The sequence below is a fragment of the Pongo pygmaeus genome, chromosome 17, assembly GCF_028885625.2.
Source record: "Pongo pygmaeus isolate AG05252 chromosome 17, NHGRI_mPonPyg2-v2.0_pri, whole genome shotgun sequence".
Taxonomy (NCBI): Eukaryota; Metazoa; Chordata; class Mammalia; order Primates; family Hominidae; genus Pongo; species Pongo pygmaeus.
Window position 1 is genome coordinate 45939480 of NC_072390.2, and position 21422 is coordinate 45960901.

General features: G+C 41.7%; 1 protein-coding gene across 1 annotated transcript in view; it reads left to right on the forward strand.

Annotated features, from left to right (window-relative positions):
- Window positions 1-16325: 16325 nt before the first annotated feature.
- DSG2 (desmoglein 2) overlaps window positions 16326-21422 on the forward strand; it is a 50811-nt gene continuing 45714 nt past the window's right edge. Inside the window, exon 1 of the mRNA XM_054461296.2 lies at window positions 16326-16646. Coding sequence (XP_054317271.1) covers window positions 16602-16646 — 45 coding nt within the window. The 5' untranslated portion in view covers window positions 16326-16601. The remainder of the gene's footprint in view (window positions 16647-21422) is intronic.

Here is a 21422-nt window from a genome sequence, read left to right on the forward strand (position 1 = left end):
AACCAGACTTTTAATTATTTTCAACCAGGTCTGATATCCCCAACATTTAATTAGTAAAAAATATGCAATAAATCCTTAGTCTATTAAGTTCTGACAAAATCTACCTTCCCGCATCCTCCCTCTTTTTCTCAGCTGTTATAAATTGCTATGAATTTTTCCTCAGAACATATTTTGTGGCTGCTATCTGATACCTAAGTTGATTTTCTAACTTGCCACTGTTTCTACACACACTCTCTTGGATCTGGAAATGTTCTCTTTTGTGTTGGTCTTTGAATATTCTTTCAAAGAGGCAAACTTATAATGAAGGCATATGCTACCAAGACAATAACAGACCTCCTACTTTACGCAACAAAGGCTCACCCAGGGCCTCTCAAACAAGCCAATGCATGCTATTACTACTTTTGCCAGCTCTGGCTAGAAAAGGGTATCTCCACTGAAGGAACAAGTCAGGAGATGTTCATGAATATAGAGAATGAGTTGTCAAGCTAAGAAAACCTATTAAAGTTTGCCAAAAAAAAAAACAAAAAACAAAATCACTACTGAAGGAGCTAAGAGAATTTTTAAAAATCTCATTCCATCTGTTAATCAATCAAAATAACTATATTATATTTTAATGATTAACAAAAGTTAAAGCAGGGCACGGTGGCTCACGCCTGTAATCCCAGCACTTTGGGAGGCCGAGGCAGGCGGATCGCGAGGTCAGGAGATCGAGATCATCCTGGCTAACACGGTGAAACCTTGTCTCTACTAAAAATACAAAAAATTAGCCGGACGTTGTGGTGGGCGCCTGTAGTCCCAGCTACTTCGGAGGCTGAGGCAGGAGAATGGCGTGAATCCAGGAGGCGGAGCTTGCAGTGAGCCGAGATTGCGCCACTGCACTCCAGCCTGGGTGACAGAGCGCGACTCTATCTCAAAAAAAACAAAAACAAACAAACAAACAAACAAAAGTTAAACTTGAAAAGGTTTCTGTTTTGTCTTTTTTGTGCATTTAAGTTAATGGTTAAGAGTTCAGGCTTTGAAGACAAACTACATACTTGAGTTCAAATCCCCGTTTCCCAACTTACTAACTTTATGGTTTGGGGCAAGTTTCTTAATCTCTGTGAACCTCTCTGGACTCTTATTATGAAGATAATAATAGCTTCTACTTCACAGAGTTTCTGTAAAGTTAAGAGAATGCGCTTTGAACATAGTAAATGCTCATAAAGATTTGTTTTCTTTTTTTACTGTATTTTAAATCTTCAAAATGAACTCAATCATCTCAAAGTTAAGAGTTCTGACGTACAAACTACTGAAACCACAGAATCTCGAAATATCCCTATTGTACGATCCAAAGCCCTCCTTTTATATAGATGCTTAAACTGAGGCTGAGAAGTAACTCGCGAATCAATTTCAGAGTTAAGAATTGGCTAGGCTGATTCTCTTTCTGCTACTCTAGACTGCCACCATAATATGTCTTTTTTATTAATTTTTTGCCTTAGCCACAAGGATTGTCCTAGTCTTCTCAGCACTGGAAATTCCGATGAATAGACAGTCCAATGAAGACATGCCAGTTCATAACAAATTGTTATTTTGTATACCCAAGCCGATCAGAATCACCAGATGATTGCCATTTTTCAATTCAGCTTCCTTGGAAAAGTGAACTTAGCCTTCTAAATGAAGACTTGAATTCCTGTGTTCAGGTGGATATTAAGTGTGACAGGGTCATGTAGGTTGTTTCTATCATGTTGCAATAGGGTCATGGGCAGGATGGATGGCCTCTTTCTTCCCCAAAGAATAGTTACTATGTCATTTCTATCAGCTAGATGGGACAGCCAGATGGCTTTGGAAGAAAAAAAAAAAAAAAAAAAAAAAACAGTTACTTGAAAACTAGCATGAAAAGAATGACGCTAATCGACCCCACTTCCATTGGACATATATTTTAATGTTACTAGAATAGTGACAAACTGCATGAAAAAAGACCACACTTCTATGTTCAGTTTCTATATGATTTATGGATCATTATCACTGCTGGGCAAGTGAAAATGAGCTTATTTGCAAATGCCAGCTGACCTATCATAAAATGGAAGGAAGTGAAATCTGTCTTCACCTTTGCATGTTTTTTCTTTATTTCTAGCACATGACATGCCTAATGTCTTCATATTCACTGCTACCTGCTTCCTCTAAAAACTGGCTATAACTAGTTGATAAGTTTTTTAATTGTTTGAGAAATTAATTCACAGTGAGGTATAAATCACAAAAATCACTTTGTTACTCCTCCCTGAAGTGTGTGTCTTTAATGTTTAGAATATTTGTTGACTGCATAAACAAAGTGAATTTTCATTATCATTGAGCAATAGGTTAGGAGGTAAAGCAACTTGAGAACACACACTGTCCAGCATCCCTTCAATCACACATTTCACATCTGTCCATTTAGACCATTTCTGTGCACATGATCACACCTGGGACTCAGGCCCCACATTCTGACCCATTGAGCATCCTCTGTAGACTCAAGATTTCAATGATTGAAAATTCTGGGGTATCGGGTAGACTAATTCTCCTGTAGTGTCAAACAATGAAAACTAGCCATGGCAATTTTAGAATCATAGAGCAGTTCTTCACATGAGCTTTCACATGGATTTCACATTATCCAACTCTGAATCTTTTCTGAAATACTGTTCTGCTTAACCTGTTGTCATCAACATAACTATTTACTTCAGATTCACGTTCTAATCCCACAGTGAAGAAAGAAGTACAATGATACACTTTCATCCTCTCTCATAGCCATAAGAGAATTAATCACAAGCAGTCTTTGTTGACCGACTTAACTTTATTGTAGCTGATTCTGCATAAAATGGGTGTAACTCTCTCCAAAGGTATAATGTCATTCACATATTGTTCCAGCTGAAGAGACAGCCATTGGGAGGAGGAAGATGTTACAGTAAATGTGCAGACAATTGCCTAGCTAAGTAAGGGGTCAGCTTTCAAGATACGCAGTAATGTTCATAATGAACACAATCTTTTTTTTTTTTAATTTTAACCACAGTTGTCCTCAGACAAGCTGAAAAGGGTCATTGTGAGCATTACATCTAAACTATCCAGAGCAATTTTTTTCCCATTGCCTTCTTTGTATCAAACTTTTTTGCTTAATCAGTTTGCTTAATCTTTAAACACATCTCTGTCTCATAAAACCTCCACTTGGAGTGAGAATTAGAAGAGGTGATGTAACTCAATGTAGGTCTACTGAAAAAGAAAAAAAAGCTATATAATTTGAACAAAATGGGTTTAAAAACAAACATTTTCAGCCAGGCACGGTGGCTCATGCCTGTAATCCCAGCACTTTGGGAGGCCGAGGCGGGTGGATCATGAGGTCAGGAGTTCGAGACCAGCCTGACCAACATGGTGAAACTCCGTCTCTACTAAAAATACAAAAATTAGCCAGGTGTGGTGTCACATGCCTGTAATCCCAGATACTCAGGAGGCTGAGGCAGGAGAATCGCTTGAACCTGGGAGGCAGAGGTTATAGTGAGCTGAGATCATGCCACTGCACTCCAGCCTGGGCAAGAGGGTGAGACTCTGTATCAAAAAAAAAAAAAAAAAAAAAAAATTCCTGAAATTCTAGACATCAGAGACAACGTGTTTTGGTTCTCTTCTCTTATAATATCTGAAAGACTGCTTTGACTCTCCAGTTCTCTGGGTGTATATAGATGCCAAAGTTAATTAAATTATTATTTATCGTGTTATGGGGTTTTCAATTACTTTTGCTACAGAAGTAAAGTTACTAGATAGAAGTAATTTGCCATTCACAATATCTAACCTGGGATTCAAGAATAACAATATTGTAATTGTAGTCAGCACAGTTCATGAAGTGTGTCCTCCAAAGTAGATGACATTCACAAGCTCACACCCTCAGACAGAGAAGCCCGGTGATCAAGGCTAAGGCTCCCATCTCCTTCCTTGATGGAACCCATGTTTTTCCTCAACCTGAGAAGAATAACAGAACACAAGTGGGTAAGTTCATTACTTACTGAATAGCCTTAAATGTGCTCCAATCATTTTAACAAAGGAAATCCTTCACAAATTTCAGAACGTTATTAACAAATTAGTATGTTGACTGAAATTTTCAAGCCAGCACCAAAAAGACTAATTTGTAAAGTAAATTAAAATAAATAATTTAATTACTTTAAATTCTTGTTTTTTCTTTAGAATGAAAATCATGTATTTTTGAAATTCTGCATCTCTCAACCAAAGTGCTTACAATTATCATTCTAGGTCATTTGGGAAGATTTTTAAACCCACTATTTTACTTCCAGGTTCACTCTCCAAAGCTATTGCATTGTTTCTATTTCACTTTTTCATTGCACATAAGACTGTCATTGTCTATCTACGAATGAATGAGTTAATTGCCAAAAAAGAGTTTTGTTTGTTTTTTCTGTCTTCTGAGGGGTTTTTTAAATTTATTTATTTCTGTGTATCTCCCTAAGCTCATTAGTCACAATGGGTCAGTGTGATGGTTTCTCTCTGAAACTCAGTAAGTACTGCTGTGCCTGCCCTAAAAGCCTGCAAGCCCTGTCATGCTGGTGATGGATTCCAGTCCAGGACTGCTGTTAGCAACCAAGGACTCCCCTGCTCTCTTTCTTTGCTATTTCCCTTATCTTTCCAAGAACTTCCATAAATAAAACTTAGGGTGAAACCAAAATGATAGATTTGTCATGAGTGGATAAAATCAACTTTCCCCAGTGTTGCACTCCTGTAGTGAATGCATACTTTTTTCATTTCCAGGGAGAAGGAGGATTTTTCATGTTGTTGATGCTTTCTTCCTTGGTTCTCCCTGCAAGGAAGGGAGCCTTAAAGCAGAGGAAGAACACAGCACTGTTCTCCACTGGCATCTGAACTCCTCCACTTCACCCTGTCCTGGCAGTCTTAGCAATGCCCACCCTTGAAATTGTGAGGTAGAGCAATTTTATCCACAGTGAGCCAGGCCTCCCATCACACCCCCACCCCAGTTTGGTGACAGTCACTCATGTCCTTCCAGGAATCCAATGTTCTCTTCCCCTTTTCCCCTTTACCCTCATTTTACACTCTCTCTCTCTCTCTCTCAATTCCAAAATAACCTTGAAAATTTCTTCACTTATTCATTTATTTACACATTCAGCTGGGATTTACCGAAAGCCTACATTGGGCCAGGCACTGTTTTATTTGCAGGATACACGGCAGTTCACAGAGAAAAATCCCAGCCCTCCCAAAGTTTACATCCTAGGGAATGGCAACAGATAAGAAATAAGTTAAAACACAGTCTTTTAGGTTACAATGTACCAAGAAGAAAAATAAAGAAGAGAAAAAAAGGATGGGGAGCTCTGGGCCCGGGGGGCCCGGGGAGGGTTATTACAATTTTAAAATCATTGGTCAGGGAATGTCCTTACTGAGAAGGTAACATTTGAGGGGAGACAAGTGAAGAGTGATGGAAAAGACCTTGTACATTTCTGGAGCAGAACCTTCCAGGGAAAAGGAACCCCAAGTGCAAGGCTCCGAGGTGGGGCATGCCTGGTGAACCTGTGGCATTAGACTAAGATGTAAATAACTGACAATGGATCAACATGCTGCCCTCCCAGTAATACGCACTCCAAGGAAGCCTTCTGCTGAAGGAATGTTGACATTAATCAGTGAATGGGAGAGGCCTTCTGTTGGGGCCTCCAGGCCTTGCTGGGGTTTCCCAGGCAGTTGCCTGTTTCATAATTGCCTCAATCCAGCATTATTATATTCTGATCACATTTTTAAACTAGTGTGACTTAGTTCAAAAAAGATTGCATGAGATGTGTTCAACACCCTACTGATTCCCAAGAATAGACCATTTTGTTTCCTCTACTGCACCAAATCCTATTTTGCAACTGTCATTGTCTTTCCCTAATTCTCCTCTGCCTCATGAACAATGTTAACAATTTCCTTAAAACAGCTTGGCTCAGAGACTTTGCATCCAAAGCAGTCAGTCCATGTATACTGACTCACAAGGAGGAACATGTGGGGAAAGCTCAGTGAGACACTATGACTCACGGCACTGGGACTCTCACTCTTTCGGGATATTGACGTCTGAGGCTGTGATCTCAGGGCTGCCTATTTTTGCTCCCCCAGAATGAGGGGACTGTTCATTAAGGACGTGCTGGCTTCTCTGTGCTAGACAACAGGGCTTGGAGTGTGCTGGGCTTTATTATCCTGTGAGTTCTAACTGGGAAAGTCAACATAACTTTTCCCACTCTCTTATTAGAGGCCTTCTCCACCCCCACGTTGGCCAAGGCTCCTCTCTCACCACCTAAGGCAGAAGTGGCTCTTGATCCATCTAACTGTAGAGTCCATAAGAATTTCAAGATCCCGACTCCAAATGTTGGTGCTGTCATCCATGCCTTGACTTCCATGGAATAGGACCATGGGTCTTTCTCCAGGATTGAGGGGAAGGACGATCCTCTCCCATTTCTCCATGGCCAATGTAATGAACTGTCTACTCTCAGCTGGCCCCTGAGCTCCTCCAGCTTCATTCAGCCTGTCCGTCTTCCTCCAGCTTCATTCAGCCTGTCCGTCTTCCTCCAGCTTCATTCAGCCTGTCTGTCTTCCTCCAGCTTCATTCAGCCTGTCTGTCTTCCTCCAGCTTCATTCAGCCTGTCTGTCTTCCTCCAGCTTCATTCAGCCTGTCCGTCTTCCTCCAGCTTCATTCAGCCTGTCTGTCTTCGTCCTGACCACACTCAGTTCCAGGAGTATCTGGATACTTACACCTCTTTTTTTTCTTTTCTTTTCATAAAGCTTTTTTTATGGAATGGAAAGTTACAGTTTCTAACCTAAACCTTTTCCTCTGAAACTTAAATATATTTCTGCTTAAAGAAGCAATAGGAATATATTCCTTACAGAAATGATTTTTAGGACCTTTACATTCTTTTTCTGATACTGTCACTTTATTCTTTTTTTTGAGATGGAGTTTCACTCTTGTTGCCCAGCCTGGAGTGCACTGGTGCAATCTCGGCTCACTGCAATCTTCACCTCCCAGGTTCAAGTGATTCTCCTGCCTCAGCCTCCCAAGTAGCTGGGATTACAGACATGCGCCATTATGCTCAGCTAATTTTTTGTATTTAGTAGAGATGGGGTTTCACCATGTTGGTTGGGCTGGTCTTGAACTCCTGACCTCAGGTGATTCACCACCTAGGCCTCCCAAAGTGCTGGGATTACAGGCTTGAGCCACTGCACCTGACCACTTTATTCTTTACTAGGTTAAATATTCCCAGCACCTTCAGCCTTTTGTTATAGATCTTGTTTATCATCTTTGTATGTGTGATATTGTCCTCAGTGCCTAGTTCAGTTCTCTTTATAGATGTTTTACATAGATATTTCCATAAGATGTCATCAATCTGGACCTAGAAAAACATCAAAATAATAGTTGATCTTTCCTGGATACTTACACCTCTTAACTGTCATCCAGGCCACTCTACAACCCTGACTTACACCTACCAGCTGCCATCCTTATTCTGCTCTGGGCTGCAGTGTTGTTAGGGAAAACATACGTACACAAACTAACATGTGCATGTATGTGTGCAAATGCATGTACACACACATATCACAGATCAACATTTTCTTACCAGAACCTCGGCTAATTCACCCACAGTGGATATTCCAAACACTTTTCCGTATAATACTCCTTCTTCACTTAAAATTAATCCCTTCCAGTGTGTGCGCTTATTTCAACAAGTCTTAATTGATCATCTGATGTGTGCTGGATGCTGAGGGTTGGGCTCAATGTGAATATCATATGGCCTCTGCTCCCAAAGAAGGAACAGCTTTGAGAAAAAGAAATGGGTGGAGTAGTAGACATGGATGAAATAACCATAAACTATAATGTGATTGCTGCTATGCAGGTTGTGTGAGTCATCTGGGATAAAGCCACAGAGTACTGAAGGAGAGGTAAGTAACTGGATATGGAGAGTATGGAAAAAGGAATAGAGGATGCCACTCAGGTCCTAATGTGAGTGGCCAAGTTCGCAAGGCTGTCATTGACTGAGTGGGGCATATGAGAAAGTAGCAAGTTTGCACTGGAGAGAAAGTAAAGACAGGAGATATTAATCTGTTCCCATGCTGCTAATAAAGACATACCTGAGACTGGGTAATTTATAAAGGAAAGAGGTTTAGGAGACTCACAGTTCTACATGGCTAGGGAGGCCTCACAATCATGGCAAAAGAGAAGCAAAGGCATGTCTTACATGGAGGGAGACAAGAGAGAATGACAGCCAAGCAAAAGAGGAAACCCATTATAAAACCGTCAGATCTCGTGAGACTTATTCACCACCATGAGAACAGTATGGGGAAAACCGCCCCCATGATTCAATCATCTCCCACCAGGTCCCTCCCACAAAACGTGGGAATTATGGGAGCTAAAATTCAAGATGAGATTTAGGTGGGGGACACAGCCAAACCATATCAGAGGGAAAGCTTTTTTGTCAATATGCTGAGTTTGATATCCCTACAAAATCATTACGGAAGTGTGAGGTTCCCATGAAATATCCAAATAGTGAGGTCCCACGATTTGAGCTTGAGAAAGAAAGCTAAGTTTACACAATGGAAGTGACCACAGAATCATACCTGCTACTAAGTAAGAAGAAAAGAAGCAAAGTATGGAACTCAGAAGACACACACATTTTACAAGTAGCAGAGGGTAAGAAATGGATTGAGAAAGAACAGCCAGTGAGATGGGAACAAAATAAGGTGACTATTTCTGCTACCCAAATCTATTTGCAATGCAGTTGTCCTTTCTCATTTCAAATGACTTGCTAGGCTTTTCTAATTGCATTTTGTTCTAATGTCTCAAATTCAACATGTTTTTACCAAAAGAAAAGTTTTTACTTCTGATTTCCCTGTTTGTGTCAACATGATGAAAAGAAAGCTTTTTTCACAGCTAAAGCGAAAGCCCCTGACTCTTCATCAACAGCATCTATGCTTTGAGTCACTCTGCTCTGGCAGGTTCAACACTTGGTTCACAATTACTCATCCTTTAAGAATCACTTCAGCAAACTTCCTCCAAGAAGCCTTTTCTAATCCCATAGTCCAAAGTGTGAGGTGGGAAACTTCTTCATTGTTCATATACTGCATGTGTAGTTCTACCACAGTGGTTATATTATTTTATTTTATAAGTAATTATAGTTATATTATTTTATAAGCACCTATTCTTGTTTCTTTTGATACAGGAAAACATTTAATTTTGCATTTCCAGTAAAATGCAAAATTAAATGTTTGTTGAACAGGGACAAGGTAAATATTGAATAAACTCTCAGAACTAAACCAAAAAACAGATTCCTCCTCGTATTTCCCTTCTCAGATTACCTGAGAGTACTTCATATTTTGTCCTGTGTCTATATGCCCTTTGCTAATCAACATTCTATGAGTAATCCTCCTGACCATGATAACCTTTTTTTATAACAGCTACACAACTCTATGATTTGTTTATAAGGCATTTTAAAAGGATAGCAACCAGATTTAGCTCTCACCTCTGAAACATTAATTCTAATACATATATTCATGAGATTTTCACTGGAATTAAGTGGTCAGCCACTTATCAGACCTTTAGCGAAGAACTGTCCATTTTTAAAGTAATATTTAATGCTGGGATGTGTTCGCAGTAAGGAGCAGTGTTAGTAGAAAAGAGATATATTAATTTTCATTGATCTTTCTGAAACCCTTTATTTTTTGTTTTAGATCATATTAAAGAGGTGATTTTAATGAGCTAATCACTTGAAGATTATTCTTATCTGTGTATGTGTGTGAAGCAAAGTATTCCGGAAAACATAAATTCAGGTAGATATTTTGAATATATCTAGATGTTAAAGGTAATTATTATTTGCACAAAATATGTTTTGAACTAATCCATTCTAAATGTCTTAAGAAAAGTACATTTACCGTAATGTTGAACTAACTTGGGGGAGGAAAACATGAAAGTTAAAATTTTCACATCCTATTAAGACTTCAATTTATTTTAAACAAATCCTTAGTCCTTTGTTGGTAACGGCTACATTTATTTTTGTGCACAGAGATGTATGAAACAGATTTACTCTAACCCCAGCATAAAGAAGTTAGGAGCCAGAGAGTTAGCTGTGAAACATCTGATTCTCAAGAAGTCCCTTCATCTCCCTGAGTCATAAGTTTTAGAATTTTTAAAGTAGAACTAATTCAGGAGTGACATTCTATGGCATTGGATGACATATTGGCACCTTCTCTCAAAGTCCTGGGGAAAATGTCTTATAGAAGGAATATTACCTTGAAACTAACTTTGACAGCCTTCAGGGGAGGTTGAATAATACAACAGAAATAAAGTTTGCTTGGCTGTTTCTCATTCTGGAAGCTATGATTATCTTCATTGCTGAATAGAAACCAAAGTCTTAATAATGAGGCATAAATACTTCTCTATAGGACTCAATTGCAAGGGCACAAATTTAAGGCAGGACTGACATATAATTTCCTACAATGATTTCTGCAAGTGATGTGGTAAAGCCTCACTTCTTAAATCAGGAGTGCTCCCAGCATGATGGCAAATGAGAATATCCCCAAGGTATGCTAATACCCACATCTAGCTCAAGAGAAAGGAGTGGAAATTAAGACACATTTCCTCCAGATTCAATGATGTAAAAAAGTTTACTGAGAGTATCCCATAGTACAGAGCACAGTTTGGGGCACTTCTGAGCACAGTAATGAGCTAAGTCCTCAACTAATTCAGCCACCGTCACTTAAGAAACTGCATGAGAAAATCCACTCAGCAGCTAAGCCCCAAACATGGAGAATGTGCTTCTCTCAGCTCAAATAGGCAGTGGTCCTTGGGGGCCTGAGAAGAAAGAGTGTAATGAGGAGGTGGTGACTGTACTGGATCTTGAAGATCGGCACTTGGGAGAGAAGGGTGAGAGATGCTGCCAGAGGGAGAGGGGGCACTTTGGACCACAGAAGGAACTCTACTATTTGAGCCAAATTTAATGCCAAACCCCTCTTTCTAGTCTCCAAATAAACCTTTATGCTTATATAGGTGTGGAAAAAGAGTTAAATACTATATTTGAACTCAATTGAACATGGACACAAACAATGGTCACCAAGTCCTAGAAGAGGTTGTGTGAGCCCCTTGAGGAATTCATCCAGCACTGTTTCAAAGAAATCTCTATTTCAATCTATACCTATACAGTAGTTATTGAAAAACAACAGACAATCACAAAAACAAGTTGACCTTTTGTATTATCTGAGCCCAGCCGCAAAGGGCCCTTGTGACTGGGCCTCATGCCAAACAACTGGTTACAAAAAGAGCTAGGGTCTCAGACTGCAACGAAGCTTCAAGAGACAGCTCCTTGTCTGTGTACGGATGAGTGGCCGACTCTGGAGCCCAGGCTGTTGCTTCTCAGTCTGGTGATGAATCCTCCATAGTCTGGGGAGTGTGTATATGTGTATGTGTGTATATATATATACACACACACACACATATATATATACACACATATACATATATATATTTATCTTTTCCCTTCTCCCCTTCCCATTGCAATTTGCTTATTATGTCAATTTTCTTATTGTATCATTGACTTATTGTATCATTTGTTTATTATATCTGCATTACCATTTACGTGGGATAAAGGTTGTTTACTCCTAAAAGTATTGTGTGTGCCTTCTCCCCTCACAGGTCTCCCGCACAGAACATTTTTGGCGTCATGAACAGGATCTGAAAGCGAAAGCATGCCATTTTTCCATCACAAGGACCGGGCTGGGAGGCCCCCATATCCCGGGATGGGAACTCCCCAGCTTCTCCTCCTTGGTCATTGAGTGGTCCAACGGAACTGGCCTTTGTGAAAATCGGGAATCTAAATTAGTGCATTTTGAACCACTGGCTGTGCATGAGGTGCTTCACGTTGGTAAAGTGGAAACTGAGGGAATTTCCTGGCATGGATGGTGCTTGCTTACTGCTTATAAGTTAATGTATCAAGATAGGAACAATAAAAATGTAAGCTGAAAAGGAAAATGCTAATTTGATTTCCAAACTGGCCCTAGCCCAATGCCAGGCCTATGTCTTGACTGATCAGGCTCAAATCTATCAGCCTATTGCTGAAAAGGCAGCTGTTCAAGTGGCCCAGTCAGGGTAAAACTGAAGAACTAGTCAGCCGGGGATCGGAACAGGTAAAAACTCAGCTCCTGTCTCAAGAATGGGAAATTAACCCCAGTAAAATTCAAGGACCTACACAAATTGTAAAATATCTTGGCATCCTATGGAATGCAGGGAAATAGTCCATTTTACCAAAGGCTAAGCTAAAACACTAAAATGCGCAACCCCTACCACTAAAAAGGAGGCTCAGAAATTTATTTCCTTGTTTGGATTCTGGAGACATCATATTCCCCACTTGGGTAACATTTTACAGCCTCTTCATGCAGTCACTAGAAAAGGCTATGACTTTCACTGGGGAGAGGAAGAGAGCATGGCTTCTGAACAAGCTAAACAAGCAGTGCAACTGGTCCTGGATTTATGGCCCATATAAGATGGGCTAGTAGGACTGCAAGTAACTGTCCTAAATCAACATGCTAATTGGGGCCTCAGCCAGGAACAAGAAAGGAAGAGGGTACCTTTGGGGTTTTGGACCTGGAAACTGCCAGAGGATGGCAAAGCTTATACACCTTTCTAGAAGCAATTGTTAGCTTGCTATTGGGCTTTGCTGGAAATTGAGCACCTCTGCTTCAACCATGATGTCTTTATGAGGCCTGAAATTCCTATTATGACTTGGGTCATGAGTTCCCCCAAAGCTCACTGGATAAGGCACGCCCAAGAAAGTAGCATCATCAAATGCAAATGGTACATACAAGACCAGGCTAAGCCAAAACCAAAGGGGGTATCACTTTTACATGAGGATATACAAAACTTGCCAGCTCAGGAAACCACCAAGCAAGTCCTACAGATAGGGAAGGAAACCTCCCCTGCCCAATGGGGCAAATCCTTTAAAGAACTAAGCCCAGAGCATCAGAAACATGCTTGGTTTACTGATGGATCTACCAAATACATTGATGGGACCTGATGCTAGAAGGCCGTGGCTATAACCCTGTTAAAAAGCATAAGCATTTCTCATGAAGGAAGGGGTGGGAGCAGCCAGCTGGCTGAACTAGTAGTGGTCCTCTGAGCTATTCAGGAGGAGGCCAGAGGGATTTGCCACTTGAATACCAACTCTTGGTCAGTAGCAAATGTTCTTACCACCTGGATGCCCCAATGGCAACAAAACAAATGGTTAATTGGGAACAAAGGGGTTTGGGGTAAACAATATTGGGAAGATATCTGAATCCTGGCACACACTACCATTATCACTGTTTTCCATGTTGATGCTCATGCGTCTCTGTTTTCTCTTGACAGACTATTTCATCAGCAGGCAGATGAACAGGCCAAAATTTCCACCATAACTGCAAACTTGAATGCAGATGAATGGATTACAACATGTTCAAGACTTGCAATGAGAGGCTTTATAATGTATGGTGGTATAATTGATAGTGATTACTGGGGAGAGTTAAAGGTCATTTTATACAATACCACTCCAGATTCTTTTGCTATAAAACCTCAGATGCAGGTTGCTCAATTGTTAGTGGAACCTTGTCAACAACTAACCCCTGAGGAAATCTCTGCCCCAACAGAAGCTACATACGGAACTGGGGGATTCAGATCCTGGAGCCAAAATCCTGGAGCCAAAATATGGGTACAGCGTCCATCAGGTCCCAGCCTTAAGACTGGTGACCTTGTAGCTATAGGAGCAGAAAATGAAGCATACTACAATTTCCTAAAGATGAAAAACAATATCATGTTCCCCTCTGTTTTTGTTATCACAGGGAATAACCTATCTACTAATGGTCAGCACCTGTGTCTTTGTTTCTGACGCCAAGATTAAATTCATCAACTGGGTAGCCACCACTGCAGAAGAAGCCAACCGCAGTCAATGTTGGCTATGTGGGAATGAGCTACCTTGGAGAATCCTCCCTGCTAACATTTCTGAATGACTATGTCGCTACCAATGGGACCACAACAACAACACTTGCAATCCAACCTGGACTTTCTTCGACCAAACCAAGCCTTGGTACTCTGGGGTTTCTCCTGCCAGACAATTGTCAACACATACTCCAAATCAACAACATTACCCCCAATGAAACACAATCTCTTTCCTACTTTCATAACACATTAGTACACTATGATTACAGTAACTCCATTGCTGTCCCCTGTGGGGCCCTCTGGGTATGTGGATCCTATGGGTGGCGATACCTGCCCCCATATTGGATGGGGAGATGCACTTGGGGGTGGCCATTAATTCCATTCACCATCCGGGATAATATTCCCCTCCCCAGTAATCTAGATGCTTACAAACATCCCTGGTTAGAATGCACTCGACTCTGTAGGGGTGGTATCCTATCACAGCATTCTCCCCTGCGGCCGATACAATCCTGCTTCAGCAACAAATTAAAATATTAAGCTCACTTCTAAGAAAAGCTCGTAATGATAGTAGCACTGGATGTATGTTGTTATCAGATGAATTTGCTCAGCTACGTCCTGTTGTGTTGCAAATGGAATGGCATTAGATATGCTTACTGCAGCCCAAGGAGGGGTTTGCACCTTACTGCATACTGGATGTTATGTGTATATCCCTGACAATTCTCACAATATTACTCTCCTTGCAAAGCCATGATGGGTGTGTTATTAATTTTGCTTTTAATTCTCCTGTGTTTACTCTGTATCTGTAATCTCTATCAACTATGCCTTCCCCATGTATCTGTAGGGGTATTTTCCTGCAATTGAGTATCAAATTGAAGCCGAATGTGGAGGAAAAGTTAAATATTAAATTTGAACTCAACTGAACATGGACACAAACAATGGTCACCAGGTCCCGGAACAGGTGGTGTGAGCCCCTTGAGGAATTCATCCAGCGCTGTTTCAAATAAATCTCTATTTAATCTATTCCTATTTGTTAGTTATTGAAAAACAATAGACAATCGCAAAAACAAGTTGACCTTTTTGTGTTCCTTGAGTCCAGTCGGGAAGGGCCCTTGTGACTGGGTCTCATGCCAAACAACTTGTTACAATAAGAGCTAGGGTCCCAGACCGTGCGGAAACTTCATGAGAATCGTCTGTAGTCTGGTGAGTGTAGTGTCCAACTCTGGAGACCAGGCTGTTGCTTTCCGGTCTGGTGGTGAATCCTCCACAGTCTGGGGAGTGTAAATCTAAATATCTTTTCCTTCTCCCCTTCCCATTGCAATTTGCTTATTATATCATTTGCTTATTATATCCGCGTTGCCATTTAATTGGGATAAAGGTTGTTTACCCTTAAAAGTATGGTGTGTGTGTCTTTTTTTCTCCCCTTGCGCCTTTCCCGCACAGAATAGGCTCGTCCGTTACTTCCAGTCGTTACATTTCTTGGAAGTTTCGTAATCCGGTGCTGATTCTAGTGTTTGGATGCCCATACTAAGTTTCTGCTTTTCAAGATGTCAATTTAACATCTTACCTCGCAATCATATTGTTCTAAGTTTAACAATTATTTATTGAACCCTTAAGTTCTAGACACTGCAGAATGCTTTACCTAAGATTTTCCAATTTCGTTCTCAAAACATCCCCGTGCGTTGGTCGCTATTAACCCCATTTGACAGATCTGGAAACTGGCACCCAGAGAGGCTAGTCCAGGCCACCCAGCTAGTTACTCTTGGAGCGGGGTCTTTGATCTAGCTAGTGGTGTAATAGAAATTGTAAATCATTTCAAAGAGTATATATATTTCCCGTAACACCCTAGAGTTTTCTCCTAGCCCAAGAATTGTCCTTTTTGACCTCTGGTGATTGTTTCTCCTTGAGCCAGATAAGCTGCAAACCTGTTGGAAGCAGTGAAGGGCCATAGGGAAGAGCAGCCTTTGCGGAGACAGCCACCTGAAATTCTGCTCCACAACCTCCGTTCCAGGAGAGCGGGCCGAACGCACCGCGGTCGCAGCTTTCCTGAGGATGCGGGTCCCCAAGTCACCAGCGACACCTGCGCTCCGGGCCCAAAGCACAATCACAAAGCGCGGGACCTTTGGGCGGCGCTGGGCGGCCTGGCCCCGCAGCCACTGGGCCGGTTGGTCCCGCAGGACTCTGCTCCGTGGAGCATTTGTCCTTGGGCCGGGGCCCTGCGACCTGCGCTACCCAGGTCAAGCCCCGCCAGGAGGCTCCCTCCTCCCGCCATTCTCCAGAGAGTAGGGGGTCGGGAAGGAGAGAACGGCGGGGCGGGGCCTGCCACCCACAGTCCCCAACCCAAGGACGTCACGGTCCCAGGTGCGAGTGCGAGCGGGCGGGAGTCCACCCCGCGCCTCCCTCCTCTGCTGAACTCCCCACCTCTGTAAGAGCGGCCCAGGCCGGCGCCCGACTCCATTTTCTCGCGGCGGCCACACCTGGAGCCGCGCCTTTGGGTTGGGCTGGGCCGCGCAACCGCCGCGGGGAAGACAGCCCTCGGGGCGGGGAGGGAGAGGGTGGCCGTGCTGGCCGCGCTGGGGGGAGGCCGGTGCCGGGGAGGAGCCGAGTGCGCGCTCGGGGCAGGCGGCGGCGCGGAGCGGTGCGGTGGCGGGAGGCGGAGGCGAGGGTGCGCACGATGGCGCGGAGCCCGGGACGCGTGTACGCCCTGCTACTTCTCCTGGTAAGTGCCGCGAGCGGGACAGGGGAGCCACCGCCGGGGAGGGCGTCGGTGGGCGAGGTCTAGAGCTCGCGACCAGACTTGCCCGCCGCCCTTGTGCGCGTTACCTGCCCGGCGCTCCCTTCTGCTGCCCGAGGGGGGAAAGGGCCGGGCAGGCTGCGGCGAGATCCGACCTGGGGCTTCGGAAAAACCTCTTGGCTGGAGCCGGGAGAGTTAAGTTGCGACCTATCGAAGTTATGTTTTCCTTCCCGCGTCACCCAGGCCCCAGCGCCCTTTTCTGTAGTGTGTGGGTGTAGTGAGCCCTGGGGCGGGGAACACCATTGCTGAGGGTCGGAGGCTTTGTTGAGAGTCTCTGGGACGAGAAACTTGGGGGCAATAGGGAGCAACCTCGCGCCTCTTCCACGTTCCTTAAATTTCCCTAGGATTCCCCAGGTCCTCTAGCCGCCGACACAAGCCAGTGAAATGGGGAAACCAGGAACATACTTGTATTCTTAGAGTACAAAAAGTTGGCTAAAAATTTTTTTAAAAGGTGTAATTTACAAAGCTTAACTTTTAAGTGGATCACCCACATATAGTTTTAACTTAAAGTTTATGAAGTTGGTGTTTCAAAAGTTTTCCAATATTAAAGATAATAAACATATGTAATAGTTTGAAGGCTTATTCATTTAAAAGGTTACAGAAAATGGAAGTGTAGCGCCCCCTCCCCCACGCCCCACCCCTCACCTCCCGGAAACGACGTTCAGTCCCTGGATTCTTATGCTCAAATTGGATTTTAAACTGTTGGTTTTCTGTCTAAGGGGTTGCACGTATGTATGTCGCTTATAGGGGTTTACTAAATGGGTTTTAATGAAGTGACAGTTATGCTGCAAATATAGGTGTGAGTTCACCTTCCAGAGAGTTCACAAATATGTGTTTACAGAGATTAGATGCAAAATCATACTCAGTTTTATTATGTAATAATTAAAAATGCAAATACATTCACTATATTCAAAGTTCTAACTTCCAAAACATGAGCCCTTCTATCCTCGAGTTTTGGTGGGATATGGAAGAAAATCGTGTGTGTGTGTGTGTGTGTGTGTGTGTGTGTGTGTCTCAAAATGGAAAAAGGCGTGACTGAATCCAGTCTAGAGATTTCCATGAACTCTCAGGTGGAAGAGCATGATAATTAGGACGTCCAGGTCTAGCACACAGTTCATTTTCATGCTCTATTTATCCATTTCATTTTCCCCATGTCTTTGAGGTAACTTTCAATGAAAGTTCATTTTGTTGACAAAACTTTTCTAAGACATGATCTGGGACGTCGTTTTTAGCCTCCGGGATGGCAAAACAACTAATCCTCTCACCTTGATGTTTCCTTGGTTAAGGAGAATTCCAAGCTAATATAACACCTAGCTTACTTTGAGAGTTACATATTCTTTCCATATATGAAAACAAATGACCTTTAATCTTCAAATAATATAGCAATCAGGCCAATTTATACACTCACAGAGTAGCAGGTAAGCAAATTAGGCATATCTTTCATTTTAGCAATTTGATACTTTTACCTTATTGGGCAGTAATAAACATCTCCTTTAGAGAGCGACTATAGCCAATGGAACAGGAGCAAAATTCTTGGACTGTTCTATGTATTTTCTATAAAACTTTCTGCAGTATAAATTTGCATATGTTTATTTTTGTCCAGAGAGTAGTGGGCAATGCAGCATTTTACCCCCAGTGTGTTTGCAGTTGCAGTTTTTTGGTTAAAAAAACAAAAAAAAAAAATGGAAAGCAACTCATCTGACAGAAGTAGTTGCCAAGGAAACAGGTCCTTTATTGGAAGGAATATAAATTGTAGTCTGTTAGATCAGAGTTCAGTTGCAGATAACGGAATTTACTCTAGCTATTTAAAGCAAGAATAGGTTTTTTTCGGGGCACTAAACTGACTACCTAAGTGTAGGAAGGATTCAAAAGACTCCCATTTGAGCTGTCAGTAATGACTTCAAAGCCACACAGCAGAGCCACACCGCTTAGGGAGCTGCTGCCTCCCCTGTGACCAGGAACTGCACTGCCACTCCCACAGTCTGAAAAACTGCTGTGATCAGGGTGCTACTTTCGCTACCAGCTGCAGACCCACGCATGCCACATCTGCTAGGATGCATAACAACATGGATGCTTGTACCTTGCCTCTTGGTGTTCACGAATCTAGTAGCTGGACACTAGAGTCATAATAAGATGACTACAAAGAACCCACCTCCATACATCCATATCTCCTTGCCAGGAGGCACAGAGCTCTGTTTCACTTCCTTCTTTCAAATCTCATGTAACTACTGATTGAACCCAAACCCCATTCAGAAGGAAGCCTGCAGTGGAGTCTATGACACATGGTCTTTCGCTTTCCTCAGCAGTACAGGGAGACACACCAGAAGGTAGCTGTGTCACCCACATAGCTATCACACATTTAGGCCAGCTGTATCAAAATGGGACAAAGAAATAGTTTTCTGAATAAAATCAGAGAATGTTTCCTCTTCGAGGGTTCTTTGTCTGCAATCCATCGACTCCCAAATGGTTCACGGATAGAATTCAGAGGGTTCCTAGAGATGGCAAGGAATTAATTACATATATATTTTAACTAACTTCGGACTGAAATTTAGTATTTCTTTAAATTATGGGTGTGGGGAAGACACTGCATAGTAGTGTGAGCAGTAGCTGTGACTATCACAATAGAATTCACAAATACCTTTACATCTTATGGTGATCTCAAAATACCATTTATTCTGAACATCACTAATAGACTTTCTACTAGATCTTTTACTTAATATGTTAATAACAAAATACATGATATTGCTGCATCACAAATTGATATTTTTAAAATGCTGATAACTATTTCAGTATAATTGGGTTCATTGATAATCCTCTGTATTTTATTTTATACATTTGAAATCATTAATCTGAGAAGGGGTTCATAGGCGTCACCAGATTGCCAAGGAGGGCTCGTGGGTGAGAGATTTCCTGATGGTTGCTTCAATTTTGGGTTCGATTAATGAAGCTTGTGCTTTAAAATCAAACTACATTTTAAGGATTCAATGACAGCAGATCACACTGTGGGCAGATATATTTAGTAGGGTATTAGTTTGCTAGGACTGCTGTAACGAAGTGCTAAAAACTGAGTGGCTTAAAACAACAAAAATGTATGATCTCACAGTTCCAGAGGCTAGAAATCCAAAATCAAGATATGGGCAGGCCATGCTCCCTCTGAAACCAGTTTCCCTCCTTTCCTTTTCCAAGTGCGTACTAGTTTGTTGGCAATCTTTGTCATTCCTTCTCTTGTAGGTGCATTCATTACTCCAATCCTCCATCTGTGCATGGTGTTCTCTCTTTTGTCTGTTTATATCATCTTCCCTCTGTGCATGTCTGTGTCCTTGTCCAAATTTCCCCATTTTATAAGAACATCAGTTGTACTGGATTATGCCTCAAAATAATGACCTCAACTTGGTTAAATCTGCAGAGACCCTATTTCCAAATAAGGTCACATTCTGAGGTACTGGTGGTTAGCACTTCAATATATTATCTTTTAGGGGTCATAATTTGATCCATAACAAGTGGATTCAACTATCTATAAATTATCAATAATATCAGAGTTATGCTTAGTGTTCTAATATACAACTGAATAACACATATTAAAGAATACATTTAAGTATAAATTAGATGGTGAATATTGAAGCCATAAGAATAATCAATTATCATATCCAAGGATTTTAGAAACATGGATTTCTTACTGGTTTTTGTTTCTAAAAGTTAGTAGGTAATGGGAAAATGGCAGCTCTTAACAGATATTTTCTTTAATTATAACTTAAGGCAAGTACTTTACAAAAAGATATGAGCATTTATTGGCCTACATTCTCTCCGATTATTAGAAATCCCCGATAAGCTAAATTAAAATTTCCAAAGCTAATATTCTGTGGTGTGTGAGTGTAGTGAGCCCGCCCCAGGGCTCACTACAACATAAATATGTATTTATAGAAACTTCCCAGTTGATCTAATTGTCAGACAAGTGTAAGCATGAGAATTACTGGTCTATATTTTGCAAACAAATCTATATTTATGACATAGAAAAATTTACATGGGAAAAATTACACATTGAATAGGGATAGGTGTTTTTGAAAACTGCCAAATTATGTTTAAAATTAGAAACTTTAGGCTGGGCACGGTGGCTCACGCCTGTAATCCCAGCACTTCGGGAGGCCAAGGTGGGCGGATCACCTGAGGTCAGGAGTTTGAGACCATCCTGGCCAGCATGGTGAAACCCTGTCTCGACTAAAATTACAAAAAATTAGCCGGGTGTGGTGGCGCATGCCTGTAGTTCTAGCTCCTCAGGAGGCTGAGGCACGAGAATCACTTGAACCTGGGAGGCAGAGGTTGCAGTGACCCAAGATTGTGCCACTGCACTCCAGCCTGAGTGACAGAGGGAGACTCTGTCAAAAAAAAGAAGGAAGGAAGGAAGGAGGGAAGAAAGGAAGGGAGGGAGGGAGGAAGGAAGATAGGAAGGAAGGAACTTTAATTGAAAGCATAAAGGACTTTTAGATCTATTTGAGCAATTTTTAATCACAGCTTTTTTCCTGTCTTTCACTCTGACACAGATTTCAATAGCTTTGACAACAGTTTATAAACATAGTCTATATATGATGAGAAACTATCTTCTCAGTTTTGTTTTTTATTAAGTTTTTATCATATGCAAAGCTTGGTGGTTAGAGTGAAGAAGCTGGAAAACAACAGAATTCATACCATGGTCTATAGTGAGAT